Source organism: Cuculus canorus, chromosome 2 (assembly GCF_017976375.1).
Source record: "Cuculus canorus isolate bCucCan1 chromosome 2, bCucCan1.pri, whole genome shotgun sequence".
Classification (NCBI taxonomy): Eukaryota; Metazoa; Chordata; class Aves; order Cuculiformes; family Cuculidae; genus Cuculus; species Cuculus canorus.
The window spans coordinates 208,559-235,878 of record NC_071402.1 but is presented as its reverse complement, the minus strand read 5'-3'; the positions used below and the strand labels follow the sequence as shown (position 1 = coordinate 235,878).

The following is a 27,320-nucleotide window of genomic DNA, read 5'->3' as shown; positions in this document are numbered from 1 at the left end:
GTGACCCCCCCCGCCATTCCCCCCTCCTCACCCGGTGACCCTCCCCACCATTCCCCCCTCCTCGCCCGGTGACCCCCCCCCGCCATTCCCCCCTCCTCGCCCGGTGACCCCTCCCCGCCATTCCCCCCTCCTCGCCCGGTGACCCCTCCCCGCCATTCCCCCCTCCTCGCCCGGTGACCCCCCCCCGCCATTCCCCCCTCCTCACCCGGTGACCCCCCCCCCCGCCATTCCCCCCCTCCTCGCCCGGTGACCCCCCCCCCCGCCGCCATTCCCCCCTCCTCGCCCGGTGACCCCTCCCCGCCATTCCCCCCTCCTCGCCCGGTGACCCCCCCCCCGCCATTCCCCCCTCCTCACCCGGTGACCCCTCCCCCCCCCGCCATTCCCCCCCTCCTCACCCGGTGACCCCTCCCCCCCCGCCATTCCCCCCTCCTCACCCGGTGACCCCCCCCGCCATTCCCCTCCTCCTCGCCCGGTGACCCCCCCCCGCCATTCCCCCCTCCTCGCCCGGTGACCCCCGGTGCCAGGTCCTCGTGCCGCGTTCCCCCCGGTGCACCCCCGGCCCGAACCGACCGCCCCCTCCCAGTGCTCGGAGCCCCCTCCCCGGTGCTGCCCCCCCCGCTCGGTGCCCGGTGCTGAGTCACCACCGATGCTCCTCCCCGACCCGCTGCCCGGTACCCCCTCCCCACCCGGTGTGCGGTGCCGGGGCTGAGTCACCGCCCTCCCCGGTACCCGGTTCTCCCCCTCGGGCTAAGTCACCGCCCCCCTCGTGCCCGGTTTTCCCCTCCCCGAGTCTCAGTCACCGACCTCCCTCGGTACACCCTCCCCCCCCGCTACCTGGCTCCTGCCCCGGGACAGGGTCACCGCCCCTCCCGGGGCCCCGTTCTTCCCCTGGGGCTATGTCACCGCCCCCCCCCCACCTCCTTTCCGGTACCCGGTTCCCCCTCCGGGTCTCTGCCACCGCCCTCCCCGGTTCCCCGCCTGGTCTGAGTCGCCGCTCCCCTCGGTACCCGATGCCCCCCCCCCGGTACCCGGTTCTCCCTCCCTGGGGGCTGTCACCGCCCTCCCCGGTACCCGCTCCCCCCCGGTGCCCGGTTCCCCCTCCAGGTCTCAGTCACCGTCCCCCCCCGGTGCCCGGTTCCCCCTCCGGGTCTCAATCACCGCCAACCCCCCCGTACCCGGTTCCCCCTCCGGGTCACCGTCCCTCCCCCCGGTACCCGGTTCCCCCTCCGGGTCTCAGTCACAGTCCCCCCCCGGTGCCCGGTTGCCTCCCCAAGGGCTGTCACCGCCCCCCCGGTACCCGATGCCGCCCCCCCGTGCCCGGTTTCCCCCCGGGCTGAGTCACCGGCGGCCCCCGCGGCACCGCCCCCGCCGCGCCCTCGCCGCCCCGGCAGCCGCCGCGGTTGCCAGGCTGAGCGAGCGACCGAACGTGAAAGGCGAGAGGACAGGAGCCGCCACGCCCGGGGCTGCGGCGAATCTCGCTTAACCCTTCCCCGACCGCAGCCGCACCGGCTCCGGGACGGCCCGGGGGAGCGGCGGCACCGGCACAGCTCGACCCCGGGGCACCGGATACCAAGGGGATGGGGGGCACCGGTACAGCCTGACTCCAGTGCACCGGGTCCCTGGAGGATGGGAATCACCAGTATAGCCCAACCCCGGTGCTCCGGATACCAGGGAGATGGGGGGCACCGGTACAGCCCGACCCCGGTGCACCGGACCCCTGGGGGATGAGGGGCACCGGTACAGCCCGACCCCGGTGCATCAGACCCCAAGGGGATGGGGAGCACCGGTACAGCCCAACCCCGGTGCACCGGATACCAAGGAGATGGGGGGCACCGGTACAGCCCAACTCCGGTGCATCAGACCCCAAGGGGATGGGGAGCACCGCCACAGCCTGGCCCCAGGGTAACGGGTACCAAGGGGATGGGGGGCACCGGTACAGTGCGACTCCAGTACACCGGATCCCAAGAAGATAGGGGGCACCGGTACAGCCCGACCCCGGTGCACCGGATACCAAGGAGATGGGGGGCACTGGTACAGCCCAATCCCGGTGCACCGGATACCAAGGAGATGGGGGGCACCGGTACAGCCCGACCCCGGTGCATCAGACCCCAAGGGGATGGGGAGCACCGCCACAGCCTGAGCCCAGGGCAGCGGGTACCAAGGGGATGGGGGGCACCGGTACAGCCCAACCCCAGTGCACCGGATACCAAGGAGATGGGGGGCACCGGTACAGCCCAACCCCGGTGCATCAGACCCCAAGGGGATGGGGAGCACCGCCACAGCCTGGCCCCAGGGCAGCGGGTACCAAGGGGATGGGGGTCACCGGTACAGTGCGACTCCAGTACACCGGATCCCAAGGAGATGCGGAGCACCATTGCACGACTTCTCAGGGAGACGGGGAACACCAGTATGGCCTCAGATCCCCTCTCGTAGGCATCCTATGGATACGGCCTCAGATCGCCTCTGCACAGCAACCCAGGGGAACAGTCTGATCTCCTCTGCATGGCACCCCAGGGAGACAGGGGAGATGAGGGGTACAGCCTGATCCTGTCTCATGGGACTCCCAGGAGATAGGGGTCAAGGGTACAGGGCCGCAGATCCCCTCTGTGTGGGACGCCCAAGGAGATGGGAGAGACCAGGGGTATGCCCTGATCCCCTTTGCACGAGACCCCCCGGGGATATGAGAGGCACTGGTGTAGCCTCAGATTCCTCCTCCATGGCTCCCCAGGGAGATGGGGCGCAGAGGGCGACCTGATCCCGTTTGCACAGCACCCCAGGGGTACTCCCTGATCCCCTCTGCCCAAGGGAGACAGAGGGGCAGGGCTATGCCCTCATCCCCTTTGCACAAGACCCCCAGAGAGATGGGGAGCCACGGGTACAACCTCAAATCCCCTCTGCGTGTGACCCCAAGGGATACGAGGGGCACAGGAACAGCCTGATCCCCTCTGCATAGGACCCCAGGGAGACGGGAGTAGGGGGACAGTGACAGGGGTACAGGCTGATCCCCTCCTCATGGCTCTCCAGGGAGACGGGCCAGGGGAATGGTCTGATCCCCTCTGTATGGGACCCCAGGGAGATGGGGAGCACTGGTATGGCCTCAGATCCCTTCTGCTCGGCTCCCCAGGGAGATGGGGGAGGGAGTATGACCTGATCCTGTTTGCACAGCATCGCAGGGCTACGACCTGATTCCCTCTGCCCAGCATCCCAGGGAGATGGGGAATGGTGCCCTTCCCATCCTCCAGCTGGGAGCCCAACACCTTCGCCACCCCTGGTGCCGCGATGCCCTCACTAGGCGCTCCGGCTGCTCCCCGGTGTCTCCCAGATGGGACCCCCGAGCACGAGCATCCCCAGCCCTGCAGCCCTGGGTGCTGCAGTGCCAGGCTGAGCTCCAGCCCATGGGCAGCGTCCGTGCCCGGCTGCCTGCATGGAGCCCGTTCCCAGGCTGCCCCGCTCCCAGGCTGCTTCGCTGCCAGGCTTGAGCTGGTTTGACAGGCTCGGGGCAGACGGGAAGGGAGAGGCTGCCTGCGGCTCAGGAATGTGCAGCCCTTATCTCTGGCTCCCCTGCAATCCTGGGCAGGGAACAACTCTCCAGAGTTTGCCTTTCTCTCGCTCTTACTCACCCTCGGTCCTGGGTGGAGCTTGGCTCTCCCTGGCTCAGAGGTGCCTGTGGATCAGGGTGCAGGCACTTCCAGTGGAGCGGAGAGGCGGAAAGGGCGACCCACCACCTGCCCTGGCCTGGAGGTGACCGTGGATCAAGGTGTAGACGCACCCAGGGGAACAGAGAGCCAGAGAGTGTGACCCACCACCCGCCCTGGCTCGGAGGTGACCGTGGATTGGGGTACAGGCACGTCCAGGGGAGCGGAGAGCCGGAGAGCGTGACCCACCACCTGCCCTGGCTCACCTGGGAAGGTAGGAGACGTGCAGGCAGCTTCCAGGGGACCGGAATGGCGGGCGAGGGCTGGGGAGGTTCCATCCCGCTCCTTGACATGCTCGGGATCTGGGGCAGGGACCTCAGCAGGCAGGAGATGGCTGCTTCGAGGCGGAAGCTCCAGTGGCAGGAGCTCCCAGGGACACCATGGCTTCCCCATGGCAGAGAGTCTGGAAGAGCTCCAGTTGCAGGAGCTCCCATCTACGCCATGGCTTCCCTCCAGGGTAGAGAGTCCTCTGCAACAACCCCAGTTGCTGGAGCTCCCATCCACACCATGGCTTCCCTCCATCATAGAGAGTCCTCTGGAAAGGCTACGGTTGCAGGAGCTCCCGTCCACGCCATGGCTTCCCCCACAGCAGAAAGGAGAGTCCCAGAAGGAGATGGGGCAGGCAAGGCAGGAGGGAGAGTGTCCGATGAGGAAGGAGACCAGCCGGACATTGGGTAGCTTGATCAAAATTCCTTAGTGAGCGCTCCACGAAGCTCGTGTCCCATCTCCCTTGAGAAAGCCCCAAGGAGTGGGTGTTTCCAAAGTCATCCCTGACTTTGGGAAGAGATCACGCAGCCTGACTCAGCTTCCCATGATAAAACCTGAGCTGGCCTTCTCCTTGGACCGGCAACGCTGTAGGGATGTGTGGTCAAGAAACTGTGACAAAGAGGACTTCCCTGGTGGTCGCGCTGGGAAGGCCAAGGTCTGCAGTGGGCTAAGAGCCAGGCCCACCGCGCCTCGACTTGCCTTGACCTCGCTCTGCACGCCTGGGTGTGTGGCCATCTGCCGGCACGACCTGCAAGCAGCGACACAGACGTTCGTGCATGTACATGCAAAAGCACGGAGAGATGCGTGTGGACACATGCGTGCCCTGGCACACGTGCACATCCACTCAGTTTTTCCAGGGATGTGAGTCTGTCTGAGAGACCTGAGGTGCTGTGCGTGTGCGGGGTGGAAGGGGAAAGTCTCCTCTTCCCGTGGCTCCAAGTTGAGCCAGGTCAGTAGAGGGCAATTATGGCTTTTCTCTGGCCTGGGGACCAAGGTTCCCTATCTTCCAGAACAGTTAGAGGGGAGGAGGCGCTTGTAAAGGGACAGAAGTGCCTGTAGTGTCCTCCTCCCATTGGAAATGTCTAATTCATGGAAGCTGTGATGAGCTCAGCTGTGGTAGAGGCCAACCACGCATGAGTAATGATGCTGGACAACAAACCGGCCCCAAACCGAGTGGTGACAAACACGGCAGCGCAGAACGCCAGTGGCCCAGGATCCCTTGGCACTGCCTATGGTGTTTTCACTGGATGAAGAGACAGAAAACATAAAGCACACCTTCACCCTACACACAACAGAAGGGCTGCGGTTTGGGGAGAGAAAGCTTTTTTTTTTCATTTTAGCCTCACTCCCATTTATTTGAGGGGCTTAAGGGTTGTATTTGAATAACTAAAGGAGAGTCGTGTTTGCTGTCAGTGGAAACAGCAGTAGTCTGAGGCAGAAAAAGTTACGCTTTTTGTGTGGTTGTGGGGAAAACTGCATGTCAAAGGGTGAGCCAAACATGTCACACACCTCGATCTGGCATGACTGTGCCAGAGCAGTGCGGTGGCTGAGGACAGACCCCTCCTGGTACTCTAGACATAATTTTTCAGGACATCACAGCTTTCCAAGCAACTGAAATTCACCTCCAAGCCTTGCAGGATCAGACTTCTTTGTATTCTGTGGTTAAAAGGAACACTTTTGGACTGCTTATCAGGCCCCGTTCGGGTGGATTTCTGTAGCCCTAATGAGGAAGAGGCATTTCATGAGCGCGTTTGCAAAATCCAGATGTGCGGGAAAATAAAAGTCAATGGCGACATGCAGTTCTCCAGATTAAACCTTGCACGGTTTGTCCTTTCCTCGATGTTCTCCAGTTTAGGCTTCTGGGTACCTGTGACCTAGTGAATAAAAAGCCAAGGAAAGGCTTGATTGAAGGAGAGTAAGCTTGGCATGAGCGTTGCTATTGTAGATGTGGTGCTTAGGGACATGGTTTAGTGGTGCACTTGGCATTGTCAGGTTGGGCTCAATGATCTTTATGGCCTCTTCCAACCTGAAAGATTCTGTGGACGGGAGGAAACAGCCTCAAGTTGTACCAGGAGAGATTTAGACTGGATATTAGGAACAATTCCTTTACTGAAAGAGTGGTGAAGCATTGGAAGAGGCTGCCCAGGGCAGTGGGGGAGTCCCCATCCCTGGAGGTGTTCAGAAAACGTGTAGATGTGGAGCTTCGGAACACAGTCTAGTGGGCATGGTGGTGTTGTGTTGATGGTTGGACTGGATAATCTTAGAAGTCTTTTCCAGTCTTAACAATTCCATGATTCCAACTCTTCAGGGCACCTGCTGTCTGTAAGAGGTCCTGTTGGCACACAGGGTCACATTTCATGTTTCTGTGGCTGTAAACAGCAGTTTGTGCCCTGGTGACTCTCTCCAGGTTGGATCCACACATGCCACTCCACACCCCTTATTGCAGAGGACGGTAACAACCGACACACTGACACGCCGCCTCAGTAACCGCTTCACAAGGGAAATTACGATGTGTAATTTCTCTGCCACTTTTCCTTTCTGCTGGCCTGCAGGAAGATCCCCTGCACATTATGAATGTCCGGCTGTTTTCCTGATTCTCCAGCAAAGTATGTTTCGCAGGATCCCTGGCACTAATGAGCAGAGGTGAGCAGGAGTTGGGTAGATGTTCTGAGGAGATGAGCAGGCTCTGTTTCTGCTCTGTGCTCAGCACATTTACAGCTCACTTTGGACCCACAAAGTGTTTATTACACCAGTTCTTAGGAACAGATGAAAACGTATCTAATATGGAAGATACAGGTGTAATCTCTGGAAGGTCAGTGAATGAGCTGATTAAGTTTAATCGAAGCAATTTCTCATCTGATGACCCTGACATCAGATGAAGTGGATCTCCTGGACTACAGCAGGGCAACATAACGCTGTTTTTAATGGTGACTGAGATCAGTGTAAGAGCATCTAGAGCAGAGAACGGGACCACATTCACTCAGATCACAGAATCATAGAATGGTTTGGGTTGGAAGGGACCTCAAAGCCCATCCACTTCCATTCCCCTGCCATGGGCAGGGATACCTCCTTCTAGACTAGGCTTTATGGTGATCCATGGCTGCTGGATGGATGGCTAAACAAAAAGGCCTGGGGGTTGCATACCTGACAGCATAACAGTACCAGCAAATTCCATATTTTCATCTCCCAAACAGAAATTCTAACAGTAACACAGGCTTTGTGCCTAAAACTGAGAGAACATGGAGAGTAAGAACCCAGAGAGGCTTCTGCAGCAAAGAGACAAAGAAAAATGGGAATGGCTTTAAATTGAAAGGGGGAAGATTTCGATTAGACGTTAGGAAGAAATTCTTCATGATGAAGGTGTTGAGACACTGGCCCCGGTTGCCTAGGGAAGTCTTGTCTGCCCCTGGAGGGTTTCAAGGCCAGGTTGGATGGGACTTGGAACACCCTGATCCAGTGGGAGGTGCCCCTGCCCGTGGCAGGAGGTGGAACGGAATGGGCTTTGAGGTCCCTTCCAACTCAAACCATTCCATGATTCTATGATTTCTATGAAAACTAAGAGGAAAAATAGACGAGCAAGTGAGAGCCCTTAAACTGTGAGAACCTTTCGCTGTAGGAGTCCAGTCCTTGGTACAGAACGCTGACACATGTTGGAGTACTTTCCAGAAAGAATGAGCATATCTGTCACTGTTTATATAGGGTATTCATGGAATCATGGAATGATTTGTTCCAATCCCCTGCCATGGGCAAGGACACTTTCCACTGGATCAGGTTGCTCCAAGCACCATCCAGCCTGGCCTTGAACCCCTCCAGGGATGGGGCAGCCACTGCTTCTCTGGGCAACCTGTTCCAGGGCCTCCCCACCCTCACAGGAGAACATTTCTGCCCAAGATCTCATCCCAACCTCCCCTCTTCCAGCTGAAAACCATTTCCCTTGTCCTATCCCTGCACTCCCTCATAAAGAGCCTTCCGCAGCAGGGTTATAAGGCACAAGCTGTCCTTCCATCAGCAGAATTGAAACACGCCTTAAACTATATTCCAGGAAACAGGTCTCTCCCCAAATAACTTATCTCACATAGCATTTTCTTGAGAGCAAACCAACATTTCTCATGTTGTATTGTCACAATGTCTCCTCAAGGAGTTTCACCTTAGGCATCCTTGTCTTGTAAAACTGACTCTCCTAGAACACCAGCGCTCTCTTTTCATATCATCGTCTCTATTTTATCAGACCAAATAGATTTTTTAAATAACTGATTTCCAAACTTCAGGGGTTCTAGACATTTCAGACCTTAGAGCAGTGTTCCAGTATGGAAAGGGGCTCCAGGAAAGCTGGGGAGGGGCGCTTGACCAGGGAGTGTAGGAGCAGGATGAAGGGGAACGGTTTTGAGCTGAGAGAGGGGAGATTGGGATGAGACCTTAGGGAGAAATCTTCTCCTGTGAGGGTGGGGAGGCCCTGGCCCGGGTTGCCCAGAGCAGTGGTGGCTGCCCCATCCCTGGAGGGGTTCAAGGCCAGGTTGGATGGGGCTTGGAACAACCTGATCCATTGGGAGGTGTCCTTGCCCGTGGCAGGGATTGGAACTGGATGGGTTTTGAGGTCCCTTCCAAGCCAAACCATTACATGATTCCACGATTTTGGAAAGCTGAACATTTTTTACAGCCCATCGTGAGATGTAAGCGGTCACTGAGCATGGTGTAGGTCCACACACTCTGGCCTGCTGTTTGGAAATCGCTGCTTTACATTTTCCTCTTGGATGTACCACGTGCCTCTTCTCTGACTCTCAAAATCACTTCCATTCATTTCTTGACTAGGGACTGGAAGTCCTACCAACGCTGATAGCACTGAGGGTTTGTGGCGGGCTGTGGGGTCCAAGAGGATGAAGGGAAGTCTTCTGTTGGTGTTGCCTTTCTTTTCTTGCTGCTACCCAGAGCAATGAACATATGAGGTGTCCAAGCCCAGGGAACAGCGCCTACACTTGCACACAAGCATGAGGTCTCGGGCACTGAGTGTGCCTTCCAAGACCTTTCTGGCCAGAGTGACACAGCTGTGCTTCCTCCGTGGCAATTCCTGCTGCTGCTGTGCACAGACAGACCAAGGCCTTGGTTTTGGGAGTGTCCTGAAGCAGAGAAGCAGGTCCAGCCAGGGAAGTGATCATCTGAGAGAGGCAGCCTGGGAACTTGCTGTGCAGGCAGAACACGTCACAACAAGCACTGGAGTCAGCACTGGGAAGGGAGATAGAGCCGTCCCGAGGTGCTGAGACATCATCAGGCAGCAGCAGATGAGAGGGAGGGGAAAAACTGAGCCAGTTTCTTTTTGCTTAGACTGGATAAATACCAGTGTCCATTGCTCTTGATTCACACCTGGCTCGAAGAATCAAGAATTAGGCAGGTCCTTTTATTTTTTTGTTTTAACCTGTAGGGCTTTGTCGTGATCATCCGTTCATCATAGCTGGAACTCGAATTCCATGCTGCTCTTTTAGAAAGAAACAGTTAAATCCATTGAAATGGAACGTAAACTGGATGGGCAGCAAAGGATGCCCAAGGCAACAGGTCTATAATTGTTCTAGTTTCTGCTCTTCGTGTTAATCTAGAGGTAAAGGGAGGATTTCATAGAATTATGGAATTACAGAATCATGTAATGGCTTGTGTTGCAAGGGACCTCAAGACCCAGCCAGTTCTACCCCCTGCCATGGGTAAGGACACCTCCCACTGGATCAGGGGGCTCCAAGCCCCATCCACTGTGCCTTGAACACCTCCAGGGATGGGGCAGCCACCACTGCTCTTGGCCACCTGTTCCAGGGCCTCCCCACCCTCACAGGAGAACATTTCTCCCTAAGATCTCATCTTAATCTCCGCTCTTTCAGCTCAAAACCGTTCCCCTTGTTCTGTTCCTGTGCTCTCTGATCAATATCTCCTATCCATCTTTCCTGGAGCTCTCTGTACTGGAAGCTGCCCTAAGGTCTCCTCGGAGCCCTCTCTTCTCCAGGCTGGACAACCCAAACTCTCACAGCCTGTCCTCATACAGGAGGTGCTCCAGCCCTTAGATCATCTTTGTGGCCTTCTCTGGACCCGTTCCAACAGTTCCATGTCCTTCTTATATTTGGAAATTCCAGAACTGGACACAGGACTCCAGGTGGGATCTCACAAGGGTGGAGCAGAGCGGGAGAAAGGGAGGAGAATGGTTTGGATTGGAAGGGACCTCAAAGCCCATCCAGTTCCAACCCTCCCTGCCCTGGGTGGGAATACCTCCCACTGGATCAGGGTGCTAGATTTTTACATCCAGCATCTTCATCTGCCGGTTACTTTTCCTTGCTCTGCCTACATTATTTCTCATGGTTGAACATTTTCCTGTGCAGAGGGAGTTGTAGGCTGTGATCGCATCAGCACTTGCTCTTCCCAGCATTAATAAGGTCTGATAGCTTTTGTGAATCACAAAACCTTGTGATAAGAGTCAAAGCTATCAAAGTCGCTCCCAGTTACACCAGTTTGGATAGAAGCAGAATTCAGGCCAAGCAAAAGGGAAATTTCTTTTGGAGGCTCCCCCAGACAAGCATGAATAATTGCACTCGGAAAGCTGCAAACTCCTTTCTCTGCTTCTGTTCCTCCCCTGCTAAGTTTTTTTTTTAGCTGAGGAGGGGAGCGATTGCATCAGTTCTTTCTGTGCAGAGATATACTGGCGCGGCAGCCAACCCAGAGTCTTTGGGAAAGCCCAGGCAGACGGGCGGAGGAGACCTTTGCTGCTGAGACACTGAATCCTGCCTCTCATCAGCCCATTATATCAGCCTTCATCTCCTACTTGTTAAGTTTTCAACAAGCTCCTTCGTGCTCTCCTTTACCCACTGCCTCTAAGCATGGGAGGAGTCACTCACAAACACCCACAGAGCCTGCCTTCATTCTCTCCTTCAGCTTCCTCCTGGAAAAAGACCAACTCTCCCACATCATCATGCTAAAAAGCAAGTTCTAAAGCGCTACTGAAGTTAATACTTGTTTCTTTCTGTACCTGTGTTCACCATTGTCCTGTCTGCTGTGCTCAGAGGAAGGATTTCTTGGGAAGGAACTAAGTTTTGGGTTTGGATCATTTGGTGTGGTTCTGATTGTGGCTGGTGTTCCTGGTGCTTCCAAATTTATGGACGTGATTTGATGAAACAATTGCTTAGGACTGCATAGAACTGGATGAAAAGCCAAACAATGATAAAAGCCTTCTCGAACGCGTGGAGAGAAGGCGCTGTGGATCACTGCTTTTCTTTCCTGACTTCATGAAACATCAGTTCTGAGGGACTGCAAAATCAGAGGAAAACTGAATGGAATGTATGGCAGAGTTTGTATGGAGAAGATAGGAGCCAGAGCGGTGACTTACGAAATGATGGAATCATAGAATCATGGAATGGTTTGGGTTGGGAGGGACCTCAAAGCCCATCCAGTTCCATCCCCACTGCAGGAGCAGAGACACCTCCCACTGGATCAAGGGCTCCAAGCCCCATCCAACCTGGCCTTGAACACCTCTAGGAATGGGGCAGCCACCACTTCTCTAGGCAACTTGAGCCAGGGGCTCCCCACCCTCACAGGAGAACATTTCTCCCTAAGATCTCATCCCAATCTCCCCTCTTTCAGCCCAAAACCGTTCCCCTTATTCTGTCCCCGTGCTCCCTGATCAATAGTCTCTACCCATCTTTCCTGGAGCCCCTTTCTGTACTGGAAGCTGAAATATAAATCCCCCTGTACTCAGCAATAGTGAAGGTGCACCTCCAACTGGGTTCAGTTCTGGGTCCCTCACTGCAAGAAAGACATTAAGGACTTGGAGTGCATCTGGGTAACAGGCTGGAGAAGAAGGGTTATGAGGAGCAGTTGAGGGACCAGGGGCTCTTCAGCTTGGAGAAGAGAAGGCTGAGGGGAGACCTCATCACTTCTACAGCTGCCTGAAAGGAGTTTGTGAAGAGGTGGGTGTTGGTCTCTTCTCCCAAGTGACAGGTGATAGGACAAGAGGGAATGGCCTCAAGTTGTGTCAGGGGAAGTTTAGATTGGACCGCTCCAGGCATGGGCAGAGGAGCCCAGGGAAGTGGTGGAGTCCCCATCCCCTGAAGGGTTTAAAAGGCGGGGAGATGAGGTGCTCAGGGATGGTTCAGTAGTGGACAGGTACAGTTGGAGTTGGTGATCTCAAAGGTATTTTCCAACCTAACAATTCTATGAAAATGCACGTTACTTCACGCGGTGGGGGAGGCCCTGGCCCAGGTTGCCCAGAGAAACGGTGGCTGCTCCATCCCTGGAGGTGTTCAAGGCCAGATTGGATGGGGCTTGGAGCAACCTGATCCAGTGGGAGGTGTCCTTGCCCATGGCAGGGCTTGGAACTGGATGGGCTTTGAGGTCCCTTCCCACACAAACCATTCCATGATTCTATGATCTTTAATGTCAGGTTTTAATTGTATCAATGGGGCCTCAGTTTGCTAAGTTGAAAAATTACCCAACACGAGATCTTTTGTGCAGCGTAAATTACTTCTCTGCTGTCTCCGCGATGAATTGCACAGAAGCTGCAGATAGGGCTCCTCTCCTGTCCCAGGACGCTTCTGACTTCTCCTTAACGATTCTCTGAACTCTCTCTGGTGATTTAACTCGCCTTCATGTCACTGAATCTTCAGTTCTGTCAACTGCATCCTTCATTCTGGATTTCTGTGTTTTGTTTTATATCTGTGTTAAAATCACAGAACCATACAATCACAGAAAGGTTTGGGTGGGAAGGGACCTCAAAGCCCACCCAGCTCCACCCCCTGCCATGGGCAGGGACACCTCCCAATGGATCCGGGGTTCCAAGCCCCATCCAACCTGGCCTGGAACCTCTCCAGGGATGGGGCAGCCACCACTGCTCTGGGCACCCTGGGCCAGGGCCTCCCCACCCTCAGTGTGAACAATACCTTCCTTCTATCCAGCCTGAATCTCCCCTCTTTTAGTTCAAAACCATTACATTTCATCAAAATATGTTTTATCAGAATGTAGTGTTGTGATCTTTACTGTCATTTAGGAAAGATACTATTTATCAATAATGATATTTACTGTTCCCTCAAGCTTTATGTTCTCCTGGAACTTTGCCGGATGCTCTACTGAGTGAGGGAATATTTTACTGAACTCCTGAACAGCCCTGGAGAAAGGCTCAGTTGCTGATAAATCTAATAAAAAATAACATGATTAATGACTTCTCTTTAATGATTGAGACTAATGAATTACTATTTCATTAACAACCCAATGCAAGACCTGTTAATTTAGAATAATAGGGGATTTTAATCACATTTCAAAAAGGATATTTTTTTAGATGATTTGGAGAAGCCACGGCTCATAATAATAAGAGCAGTTCATCCCCCTCACTGTGTATTTACTTGAAACCCAGAGGGAATGCAACGAGATCAGGTTTGTCCATTGTATAAACTCCCCTGGACTGGCAGCACGGGGTTTTATTTGTGTTATCCTGGCTTTCCAGCTCTCTTGGTTAGTGTTTTTCCAGAGTTCCCTGCCATTACCTCTGGATTTAATAATTTCAGTGTTTATTACCACTTACTTTCCACAAACATCGTGAGAGATCAGTGACTTTTTGAAAGTATCTCATTTTCATTCCCTGGAACAAAGTCAGCACATTTATCCAGCTGAGGTTGGCTATTAGGTTACGGATTTCATAGAATCACAGAATCACCAGGTTGGAAAGGACCCACTGGATCATCGAGTCCAACCATTCCTAACACTCCCTAAACCATGTCCCTCAGCACTTCATCCACCCGTTCCTTAAACACCTCCAGGGAAGGTGACTCAACCCTCTCCCTGGGCAGCTGTTCCAGTGCCCAATGACCCTTTCCGTGAAAATTTTTTTCCTGATGTCCAGCCCGAACCTCTCCTGGCAGAGCTCTTGTCCGTCCCTCTTGTCCTGTCCTGTCACTTGGGAGAAGAGCCCAGCTCCTTCCTCTCCACACCTCCTTTCAGGTAGTTGTAGAGAGCAATAAAGTCTCCCCTCAGCCTCCTCTTCTCCAGGCTAAACAACCCCAGCTCTCTCAGCCGCTCCTCGTAAGACGTTCTCCAGCCCTTCACCAGCTTTGTTGCTCTTCTCTGGACACGCTCCAGAGCCTCAACATCCTTCTTTGGTGAGGGGTCCAGAACTGAACATGGTATTTGAGGTGCGGTCTCACCAGTGCCGAGTACAGAGGGAGAATAACCTCCCTGGACCTGCTGGTGACCCCATTTCTGATACAAGCCAAGATGCCGTTGGCCTTCTTGGCCACCTGGGCACACTGCTGGCTCATGTTCAGTCGGCTGTCAACCAGCACCCCCAGGTCCTTCTCCTCCGTGCAGCTCTCCAGCCACTCTTCCCCTGGTCTGTAGCACTGCACAGGGTTGTTGTGCCCCAAGTGCAGGATTCAGCATTTGACCTTGTTAAAACTCGTGCCATTGGTCTCAGCCCAGCAGTCCAGCCCATTCCAATCTCTTTGGAGCCTCCCTACCCTCCAGCAGATCCACGCTTCCACACAGCTTAGTGTCATCTGCAAACTTGCTAAGGGTGCACTCAATGCCTTCATCCAGGTAATTGATAAAGACATTGAACAGAGCTGGACCCAGTACTGAGCCCTGAGGAACCCCACTTGTGACTGCCCTCCAGCTGAAGTTAACTCCATTGACCACCACTCTCTGGGCCATCCAACCAGTTTTCAACCCAGGAGAGTGTGTGCCTGTCCAGGCCAGAGGCTGACAGTTTCTGCAGCAGAATGCTGTGAGAAACTGTGTCAAAGGCTTTACTGAAGTCCAAGAAGACTCCATCCACAGCCTTTCCCCCATCCAGTAGTCGAGTCACTTTGTCAAAGAGGGGAGATTGAGATGAGACCTCAATCGCAGCGCCATCCAACCTGCCTTGAACAGGTTTGTGCTTAACAGATTTGCACAAAGTTTGTGTGATGCTTTATCTCATTAATATTTTTATCAATGAAGTAAAACCACTTGTGATAAAGCCTTCAGGTACTTGATTATTGAGAAGGTCACTAAAAAATTAAGGTAGTGCAGGTGTACAGAGACCCTTCATAGAATCATGGAATCTTTGCAGTTGGGAAAGACCTCTGAGATGAAATCCAACAATCAACACCACTCTTTCCCCCCACCCCCGCTGCCTGAACCCTGTCCCAACTTGCCACATCTACACATTTTTTGAACCCCTCCAGGGCTGGGGACTCCCTGCTACCCTGGGCAGCCTCTGCCAGGGCTTCCCCGCTCTCTCCATAGAGGAATCATTCCCAGTCTCCAGTCTAACCCTCCCCTGGCCCAACTGGAGGCTGTTCCCTCTCGTCCCATCGCCTGTTCCTGGGGAGCAGAGCCCGACCCCCGCCTGGCTCCAACCTCCTTTCCAGAGCTGAGCAGAGCCGGGAGGTCTCCCCTCAGCCTCCTCTTCTCCAACAGCCCCAGATCCCTCACCGCTCCCACAACCTCTGCGCTCAGACTCTTTCCAGCCCCGTTCTCTTATCTGTATGTGCTCCAGCCCATAAGACCTGGAGGTCTTTCTTGGAGTGAGGGGCCCAGAATTGAGCCCAGAATTCAAGGTGCTGAGTCCATGGGGATGATCCCATCCTTGCTCCTGTTGGCCGCACCATGGCTGATCCTAGCCAGGATGACATTGGCCTTCTTGCCCGCCTGTGCCACTGTTGGGTCATGTTCAGCTGCTGTTGACCAGCACCCCCAGGTCCTTTTCTGCTGAACTGCTCTTTCCAGACGCTCTTCCCCAAGCCTGGAGTGTTGCATAGGGTTCTTATGACCCAAGTGCGGGACCCAGCACTTGGACTTCTTGAAGTTCATACTATTGGTCACAGCCCACAGATCCAGCCTGGCCAAATCCCTCTGTAGGGCCTTCCTACCCTCAAGCAGATCGACGCTTCTGCCCAATTTGGTGTTGTCTGCAAACGTACCTTGGATCACTTGATAAACTGATGCATCGCGGTTATTTCATACTTATGAAAATGAGACAGCATCCTAACAGCCCTTACAAAAGCTGATGGGTATCAAGTAGCCACCACACTGAAGTACAAAACCATGGCCACAAGCATCGGCGTGCAAGAAGGAATAGGGAGGCTGTCTCAAATACAAAAGAACCATCAGAATATTGTTGGCATAGTGTTAGCGCAAGTCCAGAGTAGGCCATGGAGATGATCCAAGGGCTGGAGCACCTCTGCTGTGAGAACAGGCTGGGAGAGTTGGAGTTGTCTAACCTGGAGAAGAAAAGGCTCCAAGGAGACCTTAGAGCAACTTCCAATACGGAAAGTGGCTCCAGGAAAGCTGGGGAAGGGCTCTTGATCAGGGAGTGCAGGAAGAAACGCTCTCCTGTGAGGGTGAGGCGTTGGCCAAGGTTGCCCAGAGAAGCGGTGGCTGCCCCATCCCTGGAAGTGTTCAAGGCCAGGCTGGATGGGGCTTGGAGCAACCGGATGCAGTGGGAGGTGTCCCTGCCCGTGGCAGGGCTTGGAACTGGTTGGGTTTTGGGGTCCCTTATGACCCAAACATTCATGGTTCTATGATAAAGGTAATATTGGAGGTAAAGCAATTGAAGGCTGAGCACTGAAGCTCTGGAAGACTGGTTTGTCAATGTCTCTGGGAGAAAGACTAAGAGAAGACTTGGCCAAATGTAGGTATCTGTGTTAGAAGATGAACCTCATCTCATACTCGGTTCATTCTGTTCACTTGTTCTCCATCAGCTGCAAATGGGAACACAATTAGCTCTCACGCAGGCACGTTGTACACCTGGGTTTAGTTAATGAATTCGACCCTTGAGGAGCAATCCCGCTTCCTAAACCGAGGGGTTTAGTGTCCTTTTAGGTGCTGTAGGGTATCTAAAATGGAGCAGATGTGGCACAAGCCCTTCAAGAGACTCGCATACTTTTCGGCCAGCAGCTGGAGGCCACGCAAGAGACCTCAGGGCATTCCAAGTGACATTAAATGCCTGCACGTAGGCACCTGAATTGCTCCCCTGGTCATAGTTTGTTTGCACTTTATTTATACTTAATTTACCCACGGCTGAAGGGCTGAGTGCTGCAGAGAAGTTAGAATTTTTTTTCCTTGCTGCCTCATTTGGCTTCTGGATTTTTCATAGAATCATGGAATGAATCATGGAATCATAGAATACCAGGTTGGAAGAGACCTTCAAGGATCACCTGGTCCAACCTTTTAAGGTGATCTATAGTTTAAATGAGATGGCCCAAAACCCTGTTGAGCTGAGCCTTAGAAGTGTCCAGTGTAGAGGAATCCACCACTCTGGGGAGACGATTCCAATGTTTCACTGTTCTCACAGTGAAACATTTTCTTCTGGAAATGGTTTGATCTGGAAGGGACCTCAAAGCCCAACCAGTTCCAACCCCCTCCCTTGAGCACCCTGATCCAGTGGAAGGTGCCACCATAAACTGGGAAAATGCAGCCATCATGGGACAATACTATTAAATAACGTGTGCTCTCATCTTCTGTCTGAATTGAGGCAATCCAACAAGGTGTTGTTGGGCTGATGGTTGGACTGGATGATCTTAGAGGTCTTTCCCAACCTTAATGATTCTATGATTCTAATTCAAAGCTCCACATCCGTTCGGAATCTTTCTCTAACATCACTCTGTGCTTCAAACTTCTTCCCTGTCAATTTTGCCACCACACACCCCCAGCTCTCACCATTTACGATGCCCTGTGCAGGGACAAGAGTTGGACTCGATGATCCTTGCGGGTCCCTTCCAACTCAGGACATTCCGTGATTCTGTGACATGTGACTGGAGTGAACCTGCTCTCACTGTTGGTTTTTCCTTTCTTGCAGCTCTCCCTCCCCTCATGGCTCGTCGATCCCAAAGCTCCTCCCAAGGGGACAATCCCCTTGACCCCAACTATCTCCCCCCTCATTACAAGGAGTATTACCGCTTGGCTTTGGATGTACTTACTGAAGAGGGCAAGGAAAGCTACCAACGCTTCCTGACCGAGGAAGCAGCCCCAGATTTTCTTTGTGACTCAGAGGTGGACCACATCTTACAGAACCTCCAGAAGCCCCAATACACCCATCAGGAAGGCAGCACGGACAACACAGGTGACAATGACATGGATGGATCCTCTGGGACTTACTGGCCCATGAACTCAGACCTCGCTGTTCCTGAGCTTGACCTGGGCTGGCCAATGGTTTTTGGGTTCAGGGGAACCGAGGTGACAACCCTTGTGCAGCCCCCACCCCCGGACAACCCCAGCATCAAGGAGGAGGCTCGCAGGATGATTCGAGCAGCTCAGCAGGTGAGAGAGTGAAGAGCCCACCTAAAGCAGAGGTAAAATCACGTGTGTGGCAGATGAATCAGGTTCTCTAATTCCCTGAACTTTGCTCCCAGGACCAGGCAGAGGAAGACAATCCCAAATCAACCATTTTCTGCATCTCCTCGCTGGTCTCATGGAAAACAGTAATTCCAAGCCAAAATAAACCAAAACTTCACTGGACCACAGAACAGTTGGGGCTGACGGGGACCTCTGGAGATGGTGTGGTCCAGCACCCAGCTCACCGCAGGGTCTATTAGAGGTTACTCAGGAGATGTGGAAAAACATAGATCTGTTACAGCAAATTCAGAAGAGGCCACAGAGATGATCCGAGGGCTGGAGCAACTCCCATATGAGGACAGGCTGAGAGAGTTGGGGTTGTTCAGCCTGGAGAAGAAAAGGCTCCAGGGAGACCTTAGAGCAGCTTTCAGTAGGGAAAGGGGCTCCAGGAAAGATGGGAACAGATGTTTTAGCAAGACTTGCTGTGACAGGACAATGGGTCGTGGTTTTAAACTAAGGGAGGGCAGATTTAGACTGGATCTTAGGAAGAAATGTTCTCCTGGAATGGTGGGGAGGCCCTGGCCCAGACTGTCCAGAGAAGTCGTGGATGCCCCATTCCCAGGAGTGGTTCAAGGCCAGGTGGGATGGGGCTTGGAGCAACCTGATTTGATTGGAGATGTCCCTGCTCCTGCAGGGGGGTTAGACTGGATGACCTGTGAACCTTCCTTCCAACTCAAAGCATTCCATGATTCTATGATTCTAAATGTGTTCTTGGTGGATTAGTGAGTACGGGAAGGCTTGGTGGCAGGGAGGGTCTTCCCTGACTCTCATATACAGAACACATACCTATCTGTTCCCAGTACTGGGGCCCACAGGGTTTAAAGGAACCTTTAAATGGGAAGGGTGCTGGGGAAGAGCAGCCCAGCAGTAAAGGACCTGTGAATGGTGGTCAACAGCAGCTGAACACGAGCCAGCAGTAGCTCAGGTGGCCAAGAAAGCCAACAGGGCTTAGATCAGCTCTAGAGTGGCCTGCAGGAGCATGGCCGGCATCATCCCCATGGACTCAGCATGGGCCTCGAGTCCTGAGTTTGGTTCTGGGCCCCTCGCTCCAAGAAAGACCTGGAGGGGCTGGAGTGCCTCCAGAGAAGGGAACAGAGCTGGGAAGGGTCTGGAGCGCAGGAGTTGTGGGAACGCCTGAGGGACCTCGAGCTGTTTAGCCTGGAGGAGGCTGAGGGGAGACCTCATTGTTCTCCACAGCTCCTGGAAAGGTGGGTACTGATCTCTTCTCCCAAGGAATACATGATGGGACAAGAGGAAATGGCCTCAGGTGGTTCCAGGGAAGGTTTGGATTGGATATTGGGAAGAATTCCTTTACTGAAATAGTGGTGAAGCCCTGGCAGAAGCTGCCAAGGGAAGAGGTGGAGTCTTCATCCCTGGAGGGGTTCAAAAAGCTTGTAGATGTGGCACTTCAGGATATGGTTTAGTAGGCACACTGGTATTGCATTGGTGGTTGGGCTTGATGATATTGGAGATCTTTTTCCAACCTTAATGATTCCATGATTCTATGATTAAAAAAGAAAGTTGAAATGGAGACAGCGCAGCAGTGGAGCTTCGAACTTGAGGTGCTGGGGAAAGTGATCGGTCAGGGTGCAAGCGGGCACAGGGCACCAATGTCTTCCTTGCCTCCTTTTCCCAGGTGGTGGCCATAGTGATGGACATTTTCACCGATGTGGACCTGCTCTTTGAGGTGCTGGATGCGGCTGCTCGCAGAGTGCCTGTCTACATCCTCCTGGACGAAATGAACTCCCAGCTTTTCCTCGATACAGCTGCTAAGTGCAAAGTCAATCTCAACTACGTGGAGGTGAGCAAACCAAAGACCTACCCTGCCCCTGAGCTGTCCCCCGAGCGGTATTTGTCCCGGGACATAAAGAGCTGGTGCAGCACTGAAAAACTGGGATGGGGGAAAATGAGCCAGAGCCTGGAGAAGGATGAGTATGGAGAAAGCCAGGAGAGCTGGCACAATCCAGGGCTGAAGGCTGGGGACACACCGATAGAGGGGTTTATCTCCCCACCGTGTATGCAGACAGAATCACAAGAGCTGAAATTGGAAGACGTGTAACCAGCAGGGTGGGGGAGAGGAGTCTGCCCCTCTGCTCTCATGAGACCTCAACTGGAGCCGGGAAGAACATGGAGCTGTCGGAGCAAGTCCAGAGGAGACCATGAAGATGATCTGAGGGCTGGAGCACCTCCCGTCCGAGGACAGGCCGGGAGAGTTGGGGTTGTTCAGCCTGGAGAAGGATCCGGGAAGACCTTAGAGCAGCTTCCAGTATGGAAAGGGGCTCCAGGAAAGCTGGGGAGGGGCTCTTGATCAGGGAGCGCAGGGACAGGATGAAGGGAATGGTTTTGAGCTGAAAGAGGGGAGACTGAGAACAGACCTTAGGGAAGAAATGTTCTCCTGTGAGGGTGGGGCGGCCCTGGCCCAGGTCGCCCAGAGAAGTGGTGGCTGCCTCATCCCTGGAGGTGTTCAAGGCCAGGTTGGATGGGGCTTGGAGCAACCGGATCCAGTGGGAGGTGTCCTTGCTCCTGCAGTGGGGATGGAACTGGATGGGCTTTGAGGTCCCTTCCAGCCTACGATTCTACAATTGTATGAATATATAAAAATGGTACCAGGATGGAACTTCATAGAGGAAGAAGGCGAAGGGGAGGGTGAGGGAAGTAACAGCTTCCAACTGAGTTATTGCCTTCTCTGTTTTGCAGTTCCTGAGGGTGAGGACAGTTTCTGGACCAACCTACTACTGCCGCACTGGGATGTCCTTCAAAGGCCACGTAAAAGAGAAATTCCTCTTGGTGGACTGCATGGTGGTGCTGAGTGGCAACTACAGGTGAGGAGCCCTGCAAAGTCACATGTCCCCGTTTCAAGGCGAGAGACGCGGGTGAGCTGGTCAAGCAGTGCTTCAGCGCTTCCAAAGCAACATCGGTGGCCAGAGTTTTGCTCAGTAAAGGAAACTGAGAACCAATTTTCAGGGAAAATAGACGTTTTGATTGGAAGTAGATGCACCAATTAATACCAATTAAAGAAGGCCTCAAGGCCAGTCATCAAGCCAAGGTTCCTTCACATCCAGGGTGTAAAATATCCATAAACCAGGCACAGTAATTATGCGGTGGTGCGGGTTCACCCCAGCAGGCAGGGAAGCCCCATACCAATGTTTGCTCACTGCAAAGGGCAAGTGAGAGAAAACTCGTGGGTTGAGATAAAGACAGTTCATAGACTCACAGAATCATTAGGTTGGAAAAGACCTTAGAGATCATCAACTCCAACCGCAAATAACCGTTCAACAGCTAAAGCAAACCTACACACATGAAAAAAAAGTAAGGAATCCATTCTTTACTTCCTATTGGCAGGAAAATATCTCACTGCTTCCTGGAAAGCCGAGCTTGACTTGGGAAGACAAACACCACAACACTGAACCTCTTCCTCTTCCCTGCACAGAATCACAGATGGCTAAGGTTGGGAGAGACCTCTGGAGGTCTGGTCCAACATCCCTCCTCAAGCAAGGCCACCCAGATCCCATTGCCCAGGACTTGTCCAAATGGTTTTGGAATATCTCAAGGGGGCTGGAGCCTAAAGGAATGAGAGGGACAGACGTTTTAGCAAGGCCTGTTGTGACAGGACAAGGAGTAATGCTTTCAAACTAGGAGAGAGTGGATTTAGACTGGATCTAAGGAAGAAGTATTTTACAGTGAGGGTGGTGAAACCCTGGAATAGGTTGCCCAGGGAGGCAGTGGAGGCCCCATCTCTGGAGGTGTTCAAGGCCAGGCTGGATGGAGCGTGGGGCACCCTGATCCAGTGGGAGGTGTCCCTGCTCCTGCAGGGAGGCTGGACTGGATGACGTGTAAGGTTCCCTTCCAACTCAAAGCATTCTAAGATTCTACAAAGGAGGGAGACTCTACAGTACCTGGGCAACCAATGCCAGCGCTCGGTCACCTACACATTCAAGAAGTGTTTCCTTACAGATGGAACCTCCCATGTGTCAGATTGAGCCCATTGCTAGAACTGCCCCTGGGCACCACTAACCAACCCTAATCCAACAACTGCCTTCAAAGCAGAAGGGCTAAAGAGACTAAGGCGGAGGCTTCTACACACAAGGTGTCCCTGGATTAATGACCGTGCTAAAGACTACTTCCCCCAGCCCCGACGCCCAAGGAATACCACTTATAGCTTACAGCCACCTCAAGTCACTGCTCACCACTCATTAAACCTGACAGCCCCACCAAGTTCCTTTCTGCTGGGTGGCACATTCAGTCTGCAGCAGCGTCCCAATCTGGCTACAAATGTCTGTAGGGAAAGACCATGTGGAAACCTCCATTGAAGTCACAGAAAACCTCATCCTCTGCTGTCCCATTGGCCACACAGGCAGCCTCCTCTTCAAAGAAGGCAACCGGATTGGCTCAGGCATGGTTTGTTTTTGGCAAAACCCTGCTGTCTGATCCCAGCTGCCTTGCTCTTATTCCTGTGCCTGGAAACAGCTTCCAGGAAGAGCTGCTCCGCATTTTCCCTCAGACCAAAGCAAGGCTCTGCAGTTCCCTAGTTGATCCTTTTGATCTTAAAGATCAGCACAACATTTTTGTTACAAAACCAAATTACAACCCAAAGTAACTGCAGGAACATCTACGTCATGTAAGGATTATCATCAGCTCACTCTCCTGCTGTTGTCACCTCTGTTGGCTTTTGTAGAAAAGAAGTAATTTATTGCCTTCTAAAATCCCAGATACCCTGAACTTGAACCCTCTGCAAAGATGCAATGTCAAATCAGTTCATAACCATAAAGCTTGGGAACAACAGTGTGTAATGAATGTCTGCCGGCACAGTAAATTCAGCTGAAAGAGGGGAGTTTGAGAACAGATCTTAGGGAAGAAATGTTCTCCTGTGAGGGTGGGGAGGCCCTGGCCCAGGTTGCCCAGAGAAGTGGTGGCTGCCCCATCCCTGGAGATGTTCAAGGCCAGGTTGGATGGGACTTTGAGCCCCCTGATCCAGTGGGAGGTGTCCTTGCCCATGGCAGGGGGTGGAACGAGATGGCCTTTGATATCTCTCCGAGCCCAAACCATTTCTTGATTCTAAATGGCTTAATGTAAAGTGGTGCGATAGAGTTACTTGATGCTAACATGCTACCGTTACTTCTTTTTCTCTTTGTAGCTTTATGTGGTCTTTTGAGAAGATCCACAGAAGCATCGCACACATCTTCCAGGGCGAGCTGGTGGCCAGCTTCGATGAAGAATTCCGAATCCTGTTTGCGCAGTCAGAACCTCTCGTTCCTCCTGCCAACATGTTGGCAAAGGCAGAGAACGCATTTGCCATGACTCCCTTTGGCAACAACATGCCTTTCTTTCCCAAAAAAGCACCTCTGATGTTCCAGAGGGATGACAATCTCTTCCCCTCCTTTATGGACAGAGTTGATCCAGACAGGTACTTCCTGTCGAACTTCAGGCGGGATGACATGCTGCGCCACACGGTAGAGGGGTCGGCCATGCGGATGTATAAAAAGGTAGAAATGGAGAATTCTCAGCTGGATCCTGTCAGGGGTTTCCTCCGTTCCAAGCAGTTGGAGTTGGATGCCTTCAAGAGACACAGTTTTGCAGAAGGAACGTTTGAAAACTTTGCTTCTTCCAAGCAGTACGCCAGGCAGATGTTCATGAACAATATGGATGAATTCAAAATCCAGTCCAGTCACTTTCAGAAGGATCAGTTCTACCAGTACCAGTTTGAACATCCCCATCTTCCTGGCAGATCTCAGGGACTCTTTGAGAGAATCCGAGGCGGAAGGCCAGGATTCAATGAGCTGGAAGACTATGGAGATGGTCCCAGATACCCTGAACTCGAATCCAATTTTCCACAGGAGGGTTTCCCCTTACGGCTGGATTATGTACCTTCAAATTCTTCCAGGGAAGTGAGACATGGCTCTGATCAGCTGAACCCTGCAGGCAACAGCCCGATGGGAATGACGTTAAGAAGGCAGAATATAGGACAGAAATTTATTTGCCAGACTTCTCCCACACAGAAACAAAGCCTGGAACAACACCTGTTCTTACAAGACAAAGAAGAGGACCAAGACGAGGACAAGAGCACACAGGAAAACAGAACAGGTTTACGCAACTGGAGGATTTCTTCATACCTTAGTGCATACCAGTCCGAACCAGAAGAAGGTCTACCGATGCCTATGGAATCAGAGGCATACAACGATGTTCTTGGGGATACCCTTACCAAGCACCCCACTGACCTTGTCCCAGCGTTCAAATCCCCAATGTCTTTTAATAGCAAGCCACTGGGACTTGAAAGTGCCAAGGAATTTGCAGACCCTGACAGAGCAGGCGAAGAAACCCCCATGATGAAACATGATGCCTTTAGGTCCAGAATAAATCCTTTGATCCAGAGGAGCTCAAGACTCAGGTCCTCTCTGATTTTCAGTGCTGCCAAGTTAGATCAGCCTAACACCACGATCGAAAAGGTTCAGATGATCCAAAAAGAGCAGATGTCCAGTGAGACAACAAAAGACAACGAAACTATAAAGACAGCCACCTCCTCTAAAGTGGCAGAACTTCTGGAGAAGTACAAAGCTGTGGGCAAAGACACAGAGCGTGCCACCATCACTCACACCAAAGCTGTTTCCAGTTTTCTACAGGAAGAATCACAGAACACGGAGAAGAAATGTACCAAATCCGTGCAATATAAGATTCTAGAGAGCAGAGTGCTAGACACCAAAGACTCCTGCAGTACCTACAGAATGCATGGAGAGGCTGACAGAACGTTTGGAATGGCCTCATCAAGCCCCCAGCTTGTTGATGTGTTGAGCAAAGATCCCCTCGCACATATTGGCACTAAGGTGGACAAACTATCATCTCGGTTTTACCCCATAGAGAATAAACCTGCTCTTCCAGAGAAGGAGAGTCTTATATTTATAGGAGACACTCAGAAATTGAATCTTCCAGACAAGAAGGAAAGAGTGACCTTCAAAGAAGACACTCAAAAAGCGGTCAATACAGAAGTGAAGAAACCACAGATCAGGACAAGCACACCAGTCCTTGAAACCTTACCTAGAAGCCAAGGCTCTGACAGCTCTCTCAATAAGTCTGAGGAAGACTGTTCCAAACAAGAACAAAATCCAATGGAGTTCTTAAGAAAAGGGTCGCTACGGCTGAAGCAGCTTCTGAACCCAAAAGGTGATAAGAAATTGGAGGAGGAATCCACTCCTGAGAGTGGAAAATCTGACAAGCAGGTTGCGGTCTTCAAACGATCTTCCATAGGGGACTGTCAAGAGACAATGGAGGAAGAAAAAACCCATAAATTCCCAACACCAGCTCCCCCTAAAAGCAGCCAGACAACCCAAGGGAGATTCCCTTCATCCACAGCCAACATCCTGTACAGCAGCAACCTCCGCGATGACACCAAGGTGATCTTGGAACAGATCTCTGCCAACAGCCAGAAGAACAGAGCTGAACTGGCCAAACAGCTGCCATCCACCAGCAATCCTGACCTTTCCAAGTCAACTGCAAGCTTGGAGAGGAAAAGTGAGAAGGAGAAAAGCTGCAACATCCACAGGTCAGAGAGTTTTGGGAGCCAGAAGAGAAACCTTCAGCGGCAGCCGTCAGAGGATAGAGAGACCCTGCTGAAAAAGATGGAGAATATGCGGAAAGAGAAGCGAGTCTACAGCAGATTTGAAGTCTTCTGCAAAAAGGATGAACACACAAGTCAAAGCGAAGAGGAATATGACACGGATGCCAAGGACAAGAAGATGGGAAAATTCATGCCAAAAATCCTGGGGACCTTCAAGACAAAAAAGTGATCCTAGAGAACCTATTTAATTCCATGTAATCACTAACTGTCAAAGGAGAATGAGGAAGCATCTTGTTGATGATGGCTGGAAGCACCACAGGCAATGCTCCTCACGGTGAGTGAGGGAGTGGAAATGTGTTCAGCGTTAGAATCCTACGGCATGATCTGCCCAATAAATAACGTGGTTTCAGGCAACTTCGTCGTGCTGTGTTCCAAATAAAATTATTAAATTGCCAAGATGCTTAAAACAAAGAAACAAAGTAAGAGCCTCTTTGTGTTACACTCAGGGAATGTTTTCAGCAGGCAAAAGAATTCCACTTTCAGGAGAATAAAAAATAGAAAATTCAATACTTGGGTTCAGTCAGGAAGAGAAAAATTCACACAGACACAGCTGGAAAAAGTCAGCAGGACCATGGAAGTGATTGCACCCCTGGACTCGGCACTGGTGAGCCCACAGCTCAAATCCTGGCTTCAGTTTTGGGCCCCTCATTCCAAGAAGGACATTGAAGGGCTGGAGTGCATTCAGAGAAGGGAACGGAGCTGGAGAAGGGTCTGGAGAACAAGGGTTATGAGAGGCAGCTGAGGGATCTGGGGCTGTTCAGCCTGCAGAAGAGGAGGCTCGGGGGAGACCTCATCACTGTCTACAACTGCCTAAAAGGAGGTTGTAGAGAGGTGGATGCTGGTCTCTTCTCCCAAGTGACAGGTGATAGGAAATGGCCTCAAGTTGCCCCAGGGCATGTTCAGACTGGACATCAGGGAAATTTACTTCATTGAAAGGGTCCCCACATACTGGCAGAAGCTGCCCAGGGAGGTGGTGGGAGTCACCATCCCTGGAGGTGTTCAAAAGATGAGCAGATGAGGTGCTCAGGGATGGTTCAGTAGTGGACAGGTATGGATGGACTCGATGATCTCAAAGGCCTTTTCCAACCCAACGATTCTATGATTCTATGAAAGTGTTTTAAACCCAACTTTTTCTTGCGTACAGACATCTTTTCTTTGTTAACAATCAGTCAAAAATGTGAGGCACCTTTTGGAAGGTTACTGGAGAAGAATCATAGAATCATAGAATCACTAGGTTGGAGAGGACCCACTGGATCATCGAGTCCAAGCATTCCTAACAATCCCTAAACTATGCCCCTCAGCACCTCATCCACCCGCCCCTTAAACACATCCAGGGAAGGTGACTCAACCACCTCCCTGGGCAGCCTCTGACAGTGCCCAATGACCCTTTCCGTGAAAATTTTTTTCCTGATGTCCAG

The 27,320-nt window shown here is 52.6% G+C and overlaps 1 protein-coding gene across 1 annotated transcript; it reads left to right on the top strand.

Annotated features, from left to right (window-relative positions):
* Positions 1-3,638: 3,638 nt before the first annotated feature.
* FAM83H (family with sequence similarity 83 member H) lies at positions 3,639-26,298 on the top strand. Its single transcript, XM_054058944.1, has 5 exons — positions 3,639-3,909; positions 17,758-18,218; positions 19,930-20,094; positions 20,991-21,115; positions 23,428-26,298. Exons 2-5 carry the CDS (start codon positions 17,772-17,774, stop codon positions 26,069-26,071), a joined length of 3,381 nt encoding a protein of 1,126 aa, XP_053914919.1. The 5' UTR covers positions 3,639-3,909; positions 17,758-17,771; the 3' UTR covers positions 26,072-26,298.
* Positions 26,299-27,320: the final 1,022 nt, after the last annotated feature.